The sequence below is a fragment of the Vidua macroura genome, chromosome Z (genome assembly GCF_024509145.1).
Source record: "Vidua macroura isolate BioBank_ID:100142 chromosome Z, ASM2450914v1, whole genome shotgun sequence".
NCBI classification, from domain to species: Eukaryota; Metazoa; Chordata; class Aves; order Passeriformes; family Viduidae; genus Vidua; species Vidua macroura.
Window position 1 is genome coordinate 2300634 of NC_071611.1, and position 19841 is coordinate 2320474.

At 41.1% G+C, this 19841-nt stretch overlaps 1 protein-coding gene across 4 annotated transcripts in view; it reads right to left on the reverse strand.

Moving 5' to 3' along the window:
* Positions 1-1195: 1195 nt before the first annotated feature.
* Positions 1196-19841, reverse strand: part of KATNAL2 (katanin catalytic subunit A1 like 2) — a 28505-nt gene continuing 9859 nt past the window's right edge. For all 4 annotated transcript variants that reach the window (XM_054003460.1, XM_054003458.1, XM_054003457.1 and 1 more), the window contains 11 exons: positions 19004-19099; positions 18376-18474; positions 17529-17606; positions 14308-14406; positions 13717-13780; positions 12368-12486; positions 10216-10307; positions 8558-8668; positions 3041-3203; positions 1962-2064; positions 1196-1629 (listed from right to left, as the gene is read on the reverse strand). In XM_054003460.1, the coding sequence (XP_053859435.1) occupies positions 1490-1629; positions 1962-2064; positions 3041-3203; positions 8558-8668; positions 10216-10307; positions 12368-12486; positions 13717-13780; positions 14308-14406; positions 17529-17606; positions 18376-18474; positions 19004-19099 (1164 nt within the window). In that variant the 3' untranslated portion in view covers positions 1196-1489. The remainder of the gene's footprint in view (positions 1630-1961; positions 2065-3040; positions 3204-8557; positions 8669-10215; positions 10308-12367; positions 12487-13716; positions 13781-14307; positions 14407-17528; positions 17607-18375; positions 18475-19003; positions 19100-19841) is intronic.

Below are 19841 nucleotides of genomic sequence, written 5' to 3' on the forward strand. Positions count from 1 at the left end.
ACTGATGCAGGAATTAAAAGGGACTGTCAGTGCCTCAGAGGTCCTGGAATGTGCTGGAAAGCATGCACAAGCCTGGTGCCTGGTGCTTGGAATGCAGACACACACCAGCCCAAGGAAAACTGAGAACTGCATGGAGGGGAAGTGTCTTGCTGAGCAAGAAGGAAGGTGAGAGAGGGCAGTGATAGCACCTGGAGCCTGAAAAAAAATGACAAAAAATGAAAAAACATTGGAATTTCTGATTACAAGCCTGCAGGACAAGTGGCAGTATTGACTGCTCACCTGGCCACATGTGTGAGCAGGACAGTCCAGCATGGGGACGTTCGGCAGGGCCCTGCACAGCTCCCTGCAGCACAAACGGGCAGGGGAGGCTGGCACACCTGGGGACGGGCCTGGAGCATCTAAGGAGGACAGGCTGAGGGAGCTGGGGCTGTTCAGGTTGTGAGAGGGCCCTCAGCCCTGGCTGTCCCTGCGTGTCCCTGTGTGCAGGAAGGGGCAGAGCAGGAGCCAGGCTCTGCTCCAGGCCCAGCAATGGCACCAGAGCCACGGGCAGGGACTGAGCCCAGCAGTTCCCCGGCACAGGAGACACAGCTTCTGCCCTGGGCAGAGACCAGAGAGGGGTGGAGTCTCCCTCACCAGGGATATTCCAGAGCCCTCTGGACACAGTGCTGTGCCCTGTGCTCTGGGATGGCCCTGCTGGAGCAGGGAGGTGGGGTCAGATGTGACCCCCTCTGGTCCCTTCCAACTTGACCCATCCCGGGGTTCTGCAATTCTGCTTTATGGCTGGCTGCAAGCCAGCATTGGGTAGCCAATACAGGGTAACCAGCATTGGGTAACCAATACAGTTTCTAGTTAATTATCCTAAATGTGCTGATTTTCTGCAGTTTTTCTTTAATTTCTTGCCTTTTTCACCTTGGCAATAACCCAACAGTACAATAACACGCTTCAGGGCTTTGAACTCAGCTGAAAATAGTGACAAACCAGCCAAATTTACCAGCCCTGCTAAGGTCCTGAATTTCACTGAAAACTCCTATTTTGTATTTCATTAAGAAGGGTGCAGGTCTCTGCTGGGAAAGCGACACTGACTGGGATGCTCTACAGAGTGTCAGAAATGGAGAGTTACACTAATTGCCTATCTGCTTTTAAACGTTGCTCCAGTTCTACCCAAAATCTGTCATGAATAAAGACTGAGAACCAATCAATCTTTTAAGTCTTTATACATAAAATTAAGGCTGGAGGCTTTGTTGCATAGGATTGTGCCATCACATTAATTCCAGTAAGAACTTTTTTTGAATAAAGAATAACCATCACCCCTTCACCCACCCCTGCATTTTGAAAGTAAAGATTTCCCTCTGACACTTGTCACTGCATTTTGTCACAGCACTTCCTTCCCCATCACCATTTGATCCTTTGGAGGCCGCTCTGGATGGCAAATGGCTTGGAGGTTTTTGATTTTGGGGTTTTTCTTTCTTTTTTTTTTTTTTTTTTCCTGTCAGACTGACTCAAATTCCCTCTGCCAAGCCGTGTACTTCTGGCTTAGATTCTTTGCTGATGGCTTGGTGTGGGTGATCACATCCAGGAAATCGGCTGTTGTGATTGTGTCCAGTTGGATCATGGGCAAGTTACTGTTACCTAAAGACAACAGAATTGAATAAACCCTGTTACTATTACCAAAAGACATTATTTTATGTCCATTCCTAGTCCAACACTTAATGTAGGAAAACAACAGAATAAATATAATGAGATAAATTTAAAATTGCATTTATGCTGAAAACACAAATAATGACAGCTTTAAAAGAAGCCCTGATTTTTAGAAATTTAACAGGGTTTGGAACTGTCGATTTTAAAACTTTCCCAGGCAGATTATCAGAGCTCCACCTGCTGGAGTTAGAATGTTCATTCCAAGAGTTACAGCAGGAAATCAGCATTTCCCAGGCCAGATTCTCTCCTCAGAGCTGAGGTACCTGGCTGATGATTTTCAAGAGCATCGAAAATTTTCCTCACTGGTCTCATGGCTGCCTCCTTGCACACGAGTTTTATGTCTGAGCCAGAATATCCATTTGTTTCCTGTAAGGAGATCAGAATGATACATTACAGTTGATAAATCAGACATAAATGGAATTTGCAGGCATATATATTCTGTATGTATTTATATAAATATTCGTGAAGTCGATTGCTGTCTGAAATACACATTTATATACACACAGAAACACACACAAATCTAATTTTTTTTTTTTTTTTGTACTGTCCCCTCAAAATTATGCTTGTTATTCTCTGAATGACTACAATACCTCATAAGACCAAGGAAAATACTGGGCATTTTCTTACTAAATGCTAATTTTCTGTAGGTGAAATAAAACCCACCTTTCTGAGTCCATCCTCAGCTTTCCAGTTAATAAAATAAATGTATTTCCTTACGAACCCAGAACTGAACAGTATTGTCTCTGCAAACAGATGTAGGAATCTCAGCTGGGTAAAGTAAAATATTTAAGGGCTGGGACCTCGAGCAACCTGGGCTAATGGAAGGTGCTCCTGCTTACAGATGGAAGTTGGAACAAGATTATCTTTGACGTCCCTTGCAACCCAAAGCATTCTAGGATTCTGTTTCCAAAGAATCCAGGATGTGACAAAGGGCTACATTAAGGAATCTGGGTATCTTCACTGCCAAATGCTCTTTTTTCTGCCGCAGCAGTGGAGCTGTGACAAACCCTCCCTACACAATTAACTGTTCATTACCCTGATGAATTGGAAGCGCTCCCAGCTTGGCGAGAGCAGTGATAAAATCTGCTGTTGCTGGATGTCTCCCTGTATTTAAGGCTGAAAACCTGGCCCAGCAGAGAGGACCAGCACACGCCATTTTGCAGGCAGAGCTGCGCGAAGCCGGCGATTCCCACGTGCGTGCGCGCCGTGCTCAGCCCCACGTCCCAGCAGCGTCCCCCCCTGGCTGGAGCCTCAGGTGAGCTGCGGTGGTGCCCAGCTCTGCGCGTGGCAGTGCCTGCACGCCCAGGTGCCGTGGCCCAGGAGCAGCTGCAGCCCTGCCCACCTGGCTCAGCAGGTTGTAATCCAGATCCGTCCTCAGCTTCACGCCGCCGCTGCCGCTCAGAGGGGGCAGCCAGTGCTGGATCATCACCCGCCGTGCCTCCTCACTCGGCAGGTCCACCAGGATCCTCTTCTCCAGCCGCCGCAGCATGGCAGAGTCCAGCTCCCTGCAAGCACAGGAGGACAGGGAGCGTCTCAGCGCGTCTCCAAGTGGAGACGTGGCTTTGACAGCAAGACCCCTGCCTGTAGCTGTGCCCACAAAAAAAAAAATAAAAATAGAGGTGAATTACCCAGTGTATTCCTCCTCAGTGATATGCTACTTGTGATATGCTAACAATAACAATCAGAAGTTGCAGTTTCCATCCTTCGCCGTGGTACTCATCTGCAGCAATGTCTCATCAGCAACAACCTCTCCCTTTCCCCCTCTGCTATTAAGGAGTCACTACAAATTGCCTGTCTGGGGCACTCTCAGGACTAATTAATTGCTAGTTAGTAAGGGATGCTCAGTAGGTATTAAATCCAGACTGAAGGTCTTGGATGTGAGGCCGTGTATTATGGCAGAACAGGACACCAAACTGAGACTCCTCCTGCAATACAAATTATAAATAATTGTTTATATTATTTCTATTGTTTGTGTTTTTTAATTTATATTTTTATTATTAAAAAATCCACATAAAACATTATCCTTATGAAAAATATCATGTGCAGGATGCACATGCTGGATAAATGTGTCAGTGAGCCAAAACCTCTGATTCTGTCAACGTCAACACTGGTTCTGATCTTTTGGCTAAAAAAAGGTAAGAAGAAGGTCCTGTACCAATCTTTCTCTACTAGCCCCATTCAGTCACAGACTCCTTATTTCAGTTTAAAATATTATTTAGTCCTCATACCTGTCAAGAAAATCTCGTCCACAGGAAACTCATTTCAAAGTTTCTTGCGCAGGCAGAAGAACAGAAGCCCTAAGCATCATTTCCACATGTGCTGGCTGAGCACGAGGAACCAGCTGCTGGAGGGTTGTACCTGCAACCTGGGACTGCAGATACACTTCAATAAACCTGCACCTATCTCCAATTCCCTTGGTGAAATATTTTTCCCAGCAAAGTCAATATTACAGCAACAAATGGAGTTTCTTTCTAAAAGGAAACTCCCTTTTAGTTCAGAGGGAGCTCAAAGCCAGCTCAAGATGGATTTGTAGCCCAACACCAGAGCTGATTTCTGTCACCTTTGGTGACTTGTACTTGTTTTTTTTAATGCCAAATGTTTCTATGGCATAGCACATGAGAAAAAAAACCCCAAACATGGACTCCCAAATCCCCACAGAGATGACTGCCAGACCTTGTTCCACATGCGCTGATCCAAACAATGAACACAAAAATCAGAAAACCAGGAGCCCAAAGGACAACAGGAATTCACTCAGATCCACCCCTGTGTTTGTAATCAAGGCCTCAGAAGTAAATACCAGAAATTGTTAATCAACAGCTGTTGCTACATTGATATTATTGTTATTGCTATATTGATATTATTATTTTTTGACTGCTTCAGGTGCTGTCCAATATTCAGTGCAATGCCTCTCACAGAGGGTCCCACCCAGCACAGACAAAGAACCATGCTAGTCTCCTTTCATCTTCCAAATGTATTTTTCAGCTCAACTTCTTAAAATTGCCTTACTTGACTGGAAATAATTACTCTGGCTGATAACCATTTGCTGTTATTTACACATATTAATACCCACATTAACATCATCTGTGTAAAAGAGGGCAAAAGTTCTCAGAGTTTTAGAGGTGCCCAGACAGGTACTCTAAAAAGCCTTTGCAGGTCAAGGACAATCACAGCCAGCCTCTGCAAATAGCCTGCAAATCCTCCAAATTACATTTTCCACCACCCCTTCTATTTCAGGCCTCCCAAGAACACCGTTTCATGAGCACCCTTAGCCATGTTCTGTAAATAAGTCTCCAACAGAAGTCTCTCTGCTCTGCCCAGAGGAGCTCTGCCACAGCTGCTCTGTGGCTGTCCCATCTCCAAAGTGTTCAAAACCAGGGTGCTTGAACAACCTGGTCCAATGGAAGGTGTCCCTGCCCGTGGCAGGAGAGTGGAACTAGATATGCTCTAAAGTGCCTGCCAACCCAAACCACTCTGTGATTCTGTGATTCTTTCATTCTGTTTATCCAGAAGGTTATGCTGACCTGTTGGCTGAAGAGGGAAATAAAGAAACAATGTTTCTGTTATCTCGAGTGTTTAGATTGTTGCTGAATTGTTTTGTCAGTGATCAAATGCAAGGTTAAGTGACATTAACCAGAGCAGAATGCAAAGCACTGAGCCAACCAAAATATTCTCTGAAACAACAGCCAATGGAAGTACTGAGAGATGCTCACTAAAAGATAAACAAAGCTCTACAGATCCATAAGATGGATGGCTTTTTGCAATTAACATTAGGAGGCATCACAGATTCACAAAATGGATTGGGTTGGAAGGTAAGAATCTATCAGAGTGCACCACAACTTCACCCATCCTGAGGGTGAGGGTGAGAAAAAATAGCACCGCAATTAAAAATGAATTAAATGTGCTGATACATTAGGAAACATTCACTACATGATTAAGGATCTCTTTACTCCTTCACTAACAAGGCTTTTATTTAATTACATTCAATCATTTCAACAAGTAATTTGTTAATAGAAACACCTTGCAGATGAGCAGCAGAAAGCAGAGCTGGGCAGCAAGCACAGGCTGAAGAGGAAGATCAATAGCTGCAGTGCAGCTTAGGACAGTGTAAAGAGCTTTATTTAGGCTTCTTTTCATTCTTCTAAAAGCAGCTTGGTATGACTTTTTTTTCCCTGATCAATAAATATCCATGTTAAACAAATCTCTTGAAATCCAGCTTAACAACAAATGTTTGCAAGAGCACAGGGCGGTGCTGTGAAGCCACAACCTAGGTAGCAGTAGGTATTTTGAAATTTTGTTATGAAATATTCCTGTGGAGATGAAGTCTAGGTCTGACAGTAGGGCTAAATGTCACCTAATACTCATAAAAATAATCTGTAAATATATAGTTGGGATTCTAAAAGAGGTTTAAAACCTCATGACCTCTCTGGAGGCAGATAATCCAAAATTCCTCGAGGCTTTCATCAGGCTTTCCATCCCCCTCAAACATCTTTCTAAGCATTTGCCCAGCCCCTTCTTAAAGCATTTTCTGTGTGGTAGGCACATTTCCACCAGACAAGAGAGAAAGTCCAAAAGGAAGTTCTACAGTCTCAGGTATAAAATTTTCAAAACTGAACGCCCCAGCTGACACTCTTGTTCCAACACACTGACTGCCTTCTTCCAGGGCAGGTCCCTCAAAACAGAAACCTGGTCATTTTGTCTCAGCCTTAAGAAAAGGCTGTCATTTTGGATGTTTCAAGGAAGCAATTTTGTAGAAATTAGAACTTCAGTATTATAAAATGATCAAAAATCAAATATGCAAAATACTTAAAACTGAATTCTGTGTCTTTTACGCAACTTCCCAGAAAGCTTATTGATTGTGTAATACAGGGTAACAAAACAAAAATCTCTCTGCATGGAAAATTATCTCACAGGATAATTTAAGAGACCACAGGTGCAATGCACTGCTCAGGGCTTCTTCTGAAAGGGCAACAATGCTGCAATAATGTAAACATTTACAGTGTATTATTAACAAAGAGACAAAAGTATTAATACTGTATTAATTCTCTTTCAAACTTAACTGTTCACACAGAGAGCAGTTATTTTTTTCAGCATTTTCTTACACAACTGGAACACAAATCAAATTCAGCTCAGTTCCTTTTATATAGATACTGTAACAAAATGGGGCGGATTTGCACTGATTTAGATTCATGAGTTTGTCCAAGACATAAATCCCTGAAACTAACACACAGACTTTGCTGTTATGACTATAAAAAAAAAGCCCATTGTGGCTCTGTACTCACACTTCTGGGTCAGGGTAGGACCAGCTTAACTTAGTACACCTAACTTCTATGCAACTTCTATTTAGGTGTTCACACAGCCATTCTTTCATTTAATGAGCCTGGAAATCCTGGACAAGACAAGCTAGGCTTACCTGCCATATGGGACTGATTGAAAATATTACCTTTAAGCCTCAATTCTCAGGCAAAAACTCCTCTTCTGTTGTTTAATTCTATCTGCCTGTTCCCTGGACCTTTTCAGCCAGGCTTGACAAAAAGGGGATCAGCTGACAAGAGGAATAAAATATTCCTCTTGTCAAATAAAGTATCAGCTGATAAGAGGAATAAATATTACTTTGTGAGAGAACATTTGGTGATATGCACAACCAAAATGTGCAGTTGTATGTACAAAATAATATATGCTCTAGGACTTTAGACTTATTATAGGTACTTAAAAGGAAGCAGCTGTGGTTACACAGCCAGTGACATTCAGACTCAAGACACTCCCAACAGTCTGCTGATCACAACCCAGAGCTCTCCAGTCACAAAGAGAGGCTTTTCCAACATTTGTCCTCATGGCAACTTTGTAAGAGTCAGCCAAAAAACACTCATCTTGAAAAACAGTCCATAAATGAAGCCTGTGGCTTTGTGGGTGCAGAGCCCTCTCTGGCTCCCAGAGAGGCTGGTTTTGGTTTTAGGTGCCCTGCTCTGTGTCTGTCACACTGCAGAGCTGAGCAAGTGTCATCTCACTAAACAAAGCACCTTTAAGTCAAATTTCAAGTTTTGCCACTTGAAATGCTGCTGAACTGCCACTCACACAAGATCATTCCAGGAACACCTCCCATTGGGCTCCAACAAATGACTCCCAGAGCATGGCTTGAAGCTCCCTGGACACAGGACTGCTGTCTTCTCATGTTCTGACCCAAGCCTGTGCTCTTCTCCATGTGAGAGGGGAATAGACCCACTTAGGTCCATGTGCCTTTTGGAACAAGGGTATCCAGAAAGATCTCAGTGCTGTGAGGATCAGCAGCTCCTCTCCTGAGCACCCGCAGTTGTTACACTACAAATGTTACCTCCCTTCCTTATCCTCTCCAACTTGTCTTGTTCCCAATACACATCCTGCCCTACTTGATGAAATTCCACAGTTCCAATCTTAAACTGTTTTTTCTTCTATACTAAATGGTGTTGAAGAAACTAGAGAATTTTGTCCCTCAACTTTTCAAAGTCACATTTGATACTAATAAAATCCAACATTCCTATTTATGGAGTATCCTTCTAAGTGCCAGATGTTTTAAGCACCTTACAGCTCCAGGCTGAAAACCCTTCTTAGCTTAAACATGGTAAATAACTTGCCTATAAAGTCAAATAGTCCATTTTAAATATTAGCAGCTGGTACGACCAGCATATGTTGACTTCATTATGGATTATTCTCATGTGACACAAATAGCAAGAATTGAAGAGTTTAAAAGTAAAAGCTCCAAATTAATCTTTAAATGCTTTAACCAAATATCAAGGCTTTTTCTGCAGAAGTCTAAATAAAATCTTTATCTGTGCTTAGAAGCTCATGAAAATGTATTCAAAAATGTACTCTCTGGATCTCTTACCATGGCAGATTGGAAGCTGCTAAAACAAATACAAGATCATCAGATCGGGCCAAGCCATCCATCTGCACCAGTAATTCCGTTTTCATCCGCCGACTTCCTTCATGTTCACCTCTACCAAGATTCAGAGAAATATTATTTGCTCAGTGCATTAATCATCTTTATTTATACAGTGTCATTCACAGCAACTGAGCCCTTGTCACAGTTTTGCCCCAGTTCAAAGCATGATTAAGCTCCATTAGCTAACATCTAAGCATTAAAATCAAGCTTTCTAATGATTACTTAAATGGACTCTTTTCAGTGCATTAAAGTGAGGAGAATTCACTATTACTGAATCCAAAGAAAATATCTATTTGTTTTTTTCTTCATGTTAATCTCCACGCAAGACCAACATTTACTGCAAAATAGCTAGGGCTCCAACTGATTGATTGATTGACTGATTGATTGATCTATAGCAAGGAATTCTTATAATGTGATAGTTGCCATTAAACAACTGGTACACCTACCTCTTCAGGGTAGCATTTTTCTGTGAGTGAATGTGAAGTGGCCACAAGAAAATAAAACTACTACTGAATTCAAAATTTTGCAAGATGTTCTATCAAAAGAAAACAGAAAAGTACACCATACTGATACGATTTTAGAAAGGGGCAGAGACCACACAGAAAGGATCCTTCTTCAAAAAAGGAGAACTTAAGCAAAGTACTAAGAACTCTGGCCACAATACAGGAACTCTGGCCTCAATACAGGTAATCTATTTTGCAGAAAACCAGCTGGAACTCTTGGTTCCAGATGTGAAGCTCTTGGAAACTCCTGGATCAAGCCCAGGGAAAACATCAGGACCTTAGATGGTAAGGGCTGCAGTTCAGGTTTAATGACTTATTTCTGAAAAGCATTCAAACATCAATGCCAAGTCAGTATTTAATAAGTACATGTAAAAATAAGTACAGCATCTAGGATAAAAGTCCTTATTAGAATATATAACCCAGTGATGTTAATGAGAGCTTTTAAATGTACATATGAAGGACAAATTTGGCTCATAATTTGCATCTATTAAGTGAGAAGGACTACGAGTAGCATCTTTACAGTAGGGCATACTCTATTTACAAATAGTAAGCAAACAATATAGATATACAATATAATACATGTAAAGTGATCATGTAATTCACTGTACATAAAATCCCCTGTAATGGGGGATGTAATGGTTGTAACAGTATTTTTATATTTCTCTGGCTTCTTTCCCATCCCTAACCTTTTTAAATGTGTTTTTTAAGTATAAACTGTCTTGAATCTTGGATTCAAGTAACAACACACTCCCAGTCCTGCAATGGGAAGTCCTGAGAATGCCACCAAAATCTGTCACTAATGAAAACGCCATTCCACTGTGTACACTCCCTATTACTCTGCTCTGACTATGTTCAAAGTGTCGCAAAATAATGCTTCTTACTTACCACTAGCAATTCACCTGCTGTTTCCCTCACCATTGCCCTTTATTTCTATTTCAAATCCCTTTAAAATACAGCGCAACTGGTTATAAAGCCCTGCACCTCCTTCCCTCTTGCTGTCCCTGTAGCCCCTTGCTAATTCTCACAGAAGCTGTCAGCTGTGACTGACACAACCACGGAACCTCTCTCTTTTAATCCCAGAGTGGTCCCACCAGTTACCCAGGAGCAGTGCCTCTTTGACTCATAACTGACTCCAGCTCATCCAGGAAAATTGTGGAAGGAGCGTGGTACCGGGCGAGCTCAAACAACACCTGTCAGAGAGAAGAGTAAATATGAAGGAGAAGCTAACACAAGAAGGCACTGAAGTGAACTGGCAAGGAAGTTAAATTAACAGCACCCACATCCCAAGGGATTTCTGCTGGAAAAAAGCTCTGGGTAGGCTAAGGGTCCCTGAATCCTCTCAAAATCTGAGAGGTTTGTAAAGGAGATATAAAGAACATAGCCTTGTAATCCTGTCTTTATGTGTAAATCTTTCTGTCTAAATCCTATCAGAGTACCCTGAGAATAATGGGATAGAAGAAAATGATCCATCAGAGGATTCTGGGAACTCCTAAATTGTTACTGAGATTAAACATGTGCCTTTTGTTGTTGTTCCATTTGTACTTTTTTTTTTTTTTTTAAATAAGGATTTGAGGAAAAAAAAATGCAGGTCAGCTGAAGCATAATGAAAGAAAATGCACTGATTCTTTTGATAAGAATCAAGCACTCATTTTTTTTCCTGATCAAAACAAACATAAATTGCTTGAACAATCACAATTTAAAAAATGGACTGAAAGCTGAAACAAAAAATGTGGATCTGCTCTTTGGAGAACAAAGTTTCATCTAATTTTCCGTAAACATGGAGAGGTCTGTGTTAAGAGTAAGAAAACACTGTCAGTTTTTCTTAAATAAAGTGGTTTTTGAGTTTTTAGATAAATATCACTATCAATATTAGTCCAGCACTTTTAAATCTGAACACTTGAAAAAATAATACTTTAAAAGATACGTATTATTTTCATCACTTCGAGCATGAAACACAGGGTTTAAGTCATTTGCCCAGAGTAACAAGTAAGCCATGACCAGTATACAATTTTATTAGAAATACAATATATAAACATAAAATCACAGAAATACAGTGTAGAACTGAGCAAAACAGGATGAGAGGATATGCCTCCAAATAACCACAAACCCCATATATACTTCCCCTTCACCAGCCACATTTTTTTTGGATAAAAATTCACACAATACTTTTCTTAGAGCTCTCCTGATCCACATTCTTACTTCATTTTTTGATTCTGCCATAAGTTTAATTAAGGGTAAAATGCCACAAATTCAATATAAATGCATGTGCTGCAGCATGTTCACAAAAGCCTTCTCTATCATGGTGGCAGAAACCAGATTGTCCCCACATACTCCTGCCAGAAAAGAAAATTCCGGGAATCTACTGAGACAGATGTCAAGAGAATCAGTAAGAGAGAAAAGGAATGTCAGAAGAAAAAAATGCAATTTTAAAGGACAAAGGAGGCAGGATGAGTAAGTGTGCTGCAGCCATTGCCTACATTTCAAGAGAGACAAACAATGCCATTTGCAAAGAACAGATTGTTATGGTTATTTGTTTCCAAGAGCTCTGCATTTACCTGAAGTGCAGCCCAAGAGATGAGGGTAAGGCAGGTTAAGGGCTTGTGGATTTCCAGTGAGCTGGTGGATGTTATGGAGAGATTCAGATGGACAAAGATTCTACACCTGAACCCCTGAATTTTTTTGTACCACAGCTGAGCCATGCAGACTCCTTGCTAGTTTATACACAAAAATGCATTTACCCATTGGCCAGCAAACTACCTTCCTTGAAACAACATCACATCTGCATTTGACTGGAAGATCTTTGTGACAAGGGAGTTCTTTGCCCATTTCGTGCCAAGAAGAGCAATTAGGATTTTGGGAATCTAAACTACATTTTTCAGGGTGCCTAGGAACCAACCCCTGCAAAATGGATGTGCAGTGCTCTGAAGAGCACTAAGCACACACTAGTTTGGAACTCTGATTGTCTGACTCCTGATCAGGAAGTCAATGATCTTTGCTGCCTTCAGAACATCTACTCCATCTTACATTACAGAACTGAAGTTGCACAGCAAGAATCCATTACGAGATTTCTGCAGAAGTGATGTTATTCCTGCTTTCAGAACTAAGTATAATCAAAGTCATGTTTTGTCTAAATCAGGAAAGATTATGAGTATCAGAGGAACACTTGTTTCCAGTTCTGTGTTGAACCCAGGTTCTTCAAGGGGGAACGTGATGTTTGTTAAAGTATAATGAACGAGAGAGGAATTCTTACCCGGACAAGTTTTTCTGAATCACCTCTCCATTTGCTGACAATGGTGGATGCTGATATGTTGAAAAAGGTTGTATTGCATTCTGTGGCAACAGCCTTAGCAAGCAAAGTTTTTCCAGTACCTACAAACAACAAGTGTTTGAGAAATTCACTCTCCAAAGGAATAAAATGTGAATTTTTTAATAAATTCCCCTCATCCTACTGCCAGTCAGGTAAAACCAGTAAAAACTCACAGAATGGTTTGGGTTGAAAGGGACCTTTAAATGCCATTGAGTCCCACACACTGCAATGACCAGACACATCTCCCAGTATCCCAGGGTGCTCCAAGCTCTGTCCAAGCCTGGGACACTGCCAGGGATCCAGGGGCAGCCACAGCTTCTCTGGGCACCCTGGGCCAGGGCCTGCCCACCCTCCCAGCCAGCAATTCCCAGTTCCCAATATCCCACCTGTCCCTGCCCTCTGGCACTGGAAGCCATTGCCTGTGTGCTGTCCCTGCATGCCTTGTCCCCAGTCCCTGTGCAGCTCTCCTGGAGCCCCTTGAGGCCCTGGCAGGGGCTCTGAGCTCTCCCTGGAGCCTTCTCTTGTGCAGCTGAACAGCCCCAGCTCTGCCAGGCTGGCTCCAGAGCAGAGGGGCTCCAGCCCTCATAATATTTTGTGGCCCTTTCAGGATTGTTGGAGAAAGTCAGGTAATACACAACTGCAAATGCAGATTCTCCAAATCCTGAAGTAGGGCATGCTGAAATGGTCAGATGTCTTCTGTGGCAGGAACACCTAAACATTCACAGGAACAAATGGATTTCATTGCAGAGAGATGCTCTGCAACCTGACTCAGGTGGTTCTTGTGCCCTCTGCCCCCTTCCAGCCACATCCTGGTGTCAAAGTGGGGCAATGGGAGCAGGGAAGCTGCACTAACAAGGAAAACGCATAGCTAGAAGAAGGCAAAGCTTCCACCCCATTCCCAAAACAACCCCTAAAAGCAGAAGAAAGGAAGGACATTTTTCAGTACAGAGCTAAGTCCATGGCAGATTTATTGACATATCATAGGATCATGCCAAACTTGATTAAAATGGTCCAAGCTGAGTAAAAACAGAGATCCGAGTCTTCATTCCCCTGAATTGCTAGTGTAAGTACTGTCTCTGGAAGATTCAGGTATAAAAATAGCCAAGGCTCACAAGAAAGGCCAGGTTTGAGTGTCAGAGATTAACATAACCATCCAACATTCTCTTCTTTTAATTTATGTACAGAACGTGTTCTTTTTTAACAAACTGATCTAATTAACATTGATGATTTATCCACAGGATAAAACAAGAAGCAGTGACAAACACAAAGATGTGGTGAAAAGATCTCCATACCTGGCGGTCCATACAGCAATAATCCTTTCCAAGGGGACAGAATGCCAGTAAACAGTTCTGGATACTGTAGGAAAGTAATTTAGATATTTAAAATATATAATCTAAAACAAACTCCAAGGGATTGTAGTCCTCACGTTCACTGCTCCTAGCACATTCAAGAAACATAAGAAATTTGAAGAGAGGCATAAAACCACACCAAAACAATGTGACGTGTATGATCTGAGTACTGAGAAAAATGCTGTATTTATTATTTGAAATCTGATTCCAGTGTTTGTTTTTTTTTTTTTCAAGTGACATTCTCTTCTGTAAGTAATTTTTCATGGAATTAATATACACTAAATCCAGCACTTCTGGATTCTTCTGCCAAAGAATCGGACCTAACCCTTACAATATTAATATTGAAAGGTAATTTTCCTGTAGAAGAATGCAGGTGCCATTTCAGATGGAACAGGAATAGTTCTGGCATGAAACGGGAACACCAACAGCTCTAGCACGAATGGGCTGCTGAGAACCCTAAAACACCACTGTAATTGCAAGGAAACAAGCTAACGAGCCCAACACTGGTTTTGCCAAACCTATTTAGCACCTTACCTTTATGGGGTAAACAACTGCTTCCTTGACCAGCCTTTTAGCTGCATCCAGTCCTATAATATCATCCCACTTCACATTCGGCTTATGGAGATAAATGTCCTGCAACACACATCACATCTTGTTAGCAAAACTCCTTCTGCAGTCGGGTAATGACTCTGGCAAAGTACAAGGATCGACTCAGGGATAAAATAGCGGTGCTGTTAAGTGATACAGGCTGTATTGTTTAACCCCAGGTACCAGGGACCTCCCAGGAGGGAAGCACACACAGCAATCACTTCCCCTCAAGGCCCCTGTTTCCCTAATGTAATCCTAGCAAATGTAGATGCTGAGCACATCTTCTTCAGATCTGTTCTCTGTTAGTTTGGTTTACGAACCAACCAACATATCAAGAGCAATTGTAATATGAAGGTTTACCAACCCTAATATTTTGTCTCTACTGCTACAAGTATTGGATGTTTAAAAAAAGAAGTACAAGTAATCATAGTGGCACATTGGTTCAAGTTTACACCCATCAATGGACTTCAGTAATTCAAATTACATCTGACTCTTTCAGCTGTAACACCTTTTGACACTCATTCTTCACTGAATTTTTCTTCCCTCTTTTAAACATGCTTATTTTATAGTCACAATTTCCACAGCTCACTCATGTGCAATGTAAAAATATTTTGGTTTTTTTTAAAACTTGATGCTCAGTAACTTTATGGTTGCACCTATTACTTACATTATTATCCATTATAATGTCAATCCCTATAACTTATGTTATTTCTTGTGTTGCAAGTAACAGTGAAAAAATTCTATTTACTCCACTCTATCCAAGATTTTATATGCTGCAAGAAAAGCTGTGAGAAACTCTGCAACAGGAAGAAATTTTTCCCCTAAGAGTCTATCAAAAGATATATGGTAATTAGTCTATGCCCTGAAACACTCATTAAATGAATTTCATTCAATTTAATTTATCAAACTTTCCAAATCTTCTATGAATCTTTCCATTTGCCTTCATAATATTTTGTAGCTTTGTGTTCCAGGGGCTAATTGTTCTGCAAAAAACATCGCATCCTCAGTACAAATACTCAGGATAAATTCTGCTCTCCAACAAAAATACTCCACACAGACTGAAGAAAAATTATGTGGTTGTATCCAAGGGGAAAAGTTAATTCAATTAGAAAAAAATTATTTATATAGAGTAGATTACACTTTCCCTGTCTATTAACAGTGAATTAAGATGAATCAGATTTCTGCTATTAAATAGAGACTTACATAACTGTTTCCAAATTAAATTAGATTGTGTTATGAAATAGATATAACATGCTATTTATTTGTATTGATTTATACAGTGTTGATTACCATAGCAACTAGGAACATAACCATATTGGAGCACAATTCAAAAAACACACAATAACAAATTGAAAGCTATCTTTTATTGCTTTTTTTTTTTTTGTTAATGCAGCAGCAAAAACAACATTATTTTAAAGGTCTACCATAAATAAAAGACCAGACAGGAATTGAAACAAATGAGAATTTTCTTACTTTAAGGTTGGAAAGACATTTCCTAAGACATTTCTTAAGTTCTACTAAACATCAAATACAAAACTTGCAGACCAAGAATTTCGGCCATACACAGATATAAAAATCTGTGCAAAAGTCTTCCAGCCTTTTTAGAAAGACGATTATAAGCCGGTTTACTCAAGCTGATACCACTCATGATATTTATATCCAGAAAGTCACAATACTACCAAACACTGTGGTGTTATGAATTCTTTTGGATGAATGACTCACCCAAAGGTGGTGGATGCTAAGCACTTGTGTGTGCTGTAGCCACGGATCCCCAGCAGACCAGGGCCGGTTTGTTGGGCTATACTTCAACCCAGGAATTAAATAAAATGCTGCTGACAATGCTGTGCTTCCCACCAGAGGTCAAGCTGCCCATTCTGGAAGAATCCCCAAGTCTGCCCTGGGATATGGTGTATTATTGATGCTGCTCTGGCAGCGCTGGGATGAGGGCACTGCTTGCAGAGCCCACAGTTACAGCATCTCTCCACTGCACCACGTGAGAATGCACAGGGAGTGCAGATCACGCAGGCTGTAAAAAGCAAGGCACAGGGCAAGTACTAGGCCAGTGGCCCCTGGGCTGTCTCAGCCAGGCTGTGACACAGCCCCAGTCCCTGTGCTGGCACTGCTGAGGCACCTCCAGTGCTGGGGACAGCTCTGGGCCCTCAGGACAAGAGAGACACTGAGGGGCTGGAGCGTGTCCAGGGCAGGGAACGGAGCTGGGAAGGGGCTGGAGCCCCAGGAGAGGCTGAGGGAGCTGGGAAGGGGCTCAGCCTGGAGAAAAGGAGGCTCAGGGGGGACCTTGTGGCTCTGCACATCTCCTGACAGGAGGGGACAGCCGGGGGGGTCGGGCTCTGCTCCCAGGGAACAGGGACAGGAGGAGAGGGAACGGCCTCAGGCTGGGCCAGGGGAGGCTCAGGGTCTGTGTTGGGAGCAATTCTTTCATGGAAAGGTTTATCAAGCCTTGGCACAGGCTGCCTGGGGCAGTGGTGGAGTCCTCATCCCTGGAGTTTAAAAGACATGTTGATATGGCATATGGGGACATGGGTTAGTGGTGGCCTTGGCAGTGCTTGGCAGTGCTGACCTGATGACTTGAGATGGCTTTTCCAACCTAAATGATTCTCTGCTGCTAAACCATGCAGGAATACCAGGGTTTAATAGTAGTTTTGGTAGATGCTATTTAGTAGATACATTCAGAATTCAGATATTGCTGTGATACTGGCACACCAGTATCACAGAATGACTACAGCCCTATGCCTGGAATGGAAACTTCACCTGAGGGGTGGAATCAAGTTTTTTTCCCACTACCTGATCACAGCTAGATAAAACACTAGATAATAGTTGGTTTTAGCTAATATATTTAAATCTCTCCAGTTAAGTATTGCACTTTCTTTTGTAGCAAAGAGGAAAGCCATGACAGTCTGCACAACATGATGAAATTACCTGTTCCCCATTAGAAAGGAATGGACTTAATTATTTCCTCCCACTGTGCATCAGAAAGAAATATCATTACCTGTAAAGAAATGAATTGTTGGGGAGCTATGTGGAGGGAAAAATAATTTGCACATTCAAGAATGAGCACTATCAATGACAGTAAGAAGACACAAACAGCATTCCCAGATGACAAAGATAACTAAAATCTCTCTACAACTGACATGGAGATCTGCTCTTACTTTGCTTACAACCACTGCAAGTTCTCTCATCTCACCAGTCATGCCAGTAAAAGCACTAAGAGGTTTCAATAATCGTTCCTAAAAGAGAAAAACAAGTTCTTGTCAGACTGCAAGTATTTTTAGGCAAACTATTATGTATTTTTTTAAAAACTGATACATCATAGTAATATCAACTTTAAAAGTTGTAGAAATATGTGTAATAATACAAATTTTAAAGTAAACCATATTTGCAGTGTCATATTTTCCTCTGACAGAATCTAACCTTAATCAACATTAAAATAAGCAACTTTCTTATTGCATTTATAGTCCTAAATATGCCCTACATAGATTAAGAGGAGTGAAAAATGTAACCGTAGGTCACTGTTTTGTAACATTTTCTTTTTGGATAGTTTCTTCCAGTGTAGCAAGTTGCCAGGCAGACAAGCACCATGAAAGCTGGATGCACTATGTAAGTTCTGGCTTGTGTCTGCAGTGTTTACAGAAAACTTATCTCAACCATCAAAATTCTGTTGTTGAGGCAAATGCTAGAGACTTACTGAGCTGAAAGGAACCAGGATTTCAGCCCAAGAACTTCTGCAGGTGTCTGCAAATTTATTTTTTTTTTTATCTTAAGGCCTCATTTTTATTTGTTGCCTGCTTTCATGTTTGGAAAAAACAACTGTCATTAAATTAGACCACTATCAAGTATGGCTGTCCCTTCAAGGAGGAAATACACCTCTGATAAATCCAAGGCCTTTTTTAGCACTTTGGAACAAAAACAACGTTGTTGCAGTATTTTGTTTTGTTCCTGGTAGGGCAAAACTCAATTTCATATTGGTTGGATGGAAATATGAACAGAAACACTTACTGATGGATCTGGATCACAATTAAGGCTGTTCAAGGGAATTCCATCTGGTGACACTCTGACAGCATCCTGAATCATCCTGCGGAAGTCAATTATTTGGCCCTAAAGGAGAAAAAAAATGTTGCTGTAGGCATTGCCACAAGAGTAGTAGCACTACTCTTAAAAATACACTGGACCAAATTTTGCTTGCAATTACAACAGTGTGTTTCCTTACTGCATATACAGTCCTAATTATGGCAAAAATTGACCCCAAAAACTGTGGTAGCAATAGGGATAGAACACACAACTCAGTCAATTCAATAATTTAACTGCAGAGCCTTTCATTACCTTATTCAGGAATTCAAAATTTACCTTCAATCATAGTTATTTATCACCAGGGTTTAAAAAAAAGAAATATTCCTCTCTGAGTATGTTTGAAATAGTATTTAATGCAAAAAGTGCCTCCTATGCAAGGAAGTATAAAACTTTTTATACAAAATTATAAAACTGACTCTTCAGCTGACTATACAGAAACATTTTTATATAAAAATAGACAAAAAACCCTACCATTTGATATTTTTGAAAACCTCTGTGATTTTTCTTCCCCACATAGATATTTCTCTGAGAAACCACATACCAGGTTTCCACCAACCTTTCTTGGGTGAGAGCTGTCTGCTCCAGTTTTGCTGATTCCTGAGATGCTTAAGCCAAAATCAGATTGATCCAGAGAATCTGCACCATCACTATCCTAAAGAAAAATGCCTTTTAAAACAGACGTGTTGCCAAGTAAATCAATTGAAGGTATTACACGATAGGTATCATTCCCTCTCTTCACACAGGTCCAGATGAAGTTCCAAGAGAAATATTGATCATTTAAACACCCCTATAGATTTAATTGTACTTCACCTGACTGGTGACAGCAGTGAAAGCCAAGGCTCTGGAGCTCAGCAGTGAAGTTATTCCCTGTACTGAGCAGAAAACTGCATTTTACATAAGAAGCAACTCTTATGAAGAGTGGAAATGACAGGCCAAGTAAAAGGCACAGCATGTCAACTCAGAAATGAGGAGCTATTTTAGGAGCTGTTTTAGCAACTTCACAGCAGTTACTGCTGTAAAATCCAAAAGGCAAAGTTTTGGGGTATTTTTAGGGGTAGGAATAGGTCAGAGAAGAGTTCCTCTTGATGCAGAAATATAGCCAGGCCCTTAAAAAAAAGGCTGCAGTTGACACAGTTCTTGTCCACCAACTTCCTGTTCCTGTCCACCCTCTGTAAAGGGATGATAGTAATGTAGATTTCACAGCAATCTCACCAAAATGAGACTCTCAAACCTAAACATTACAGACCCAAATTACTCCCTCAATCTCAAACAACTTATGCACTGTGAAGATGCTTACAGCTGACACCTCTTCATTCTTTATTTGTTTGTTTTGTTTTCTGGCACTAAAGGATGAATATATTGGTATTCATGGAAAAAAAACCCCTCTGATTACT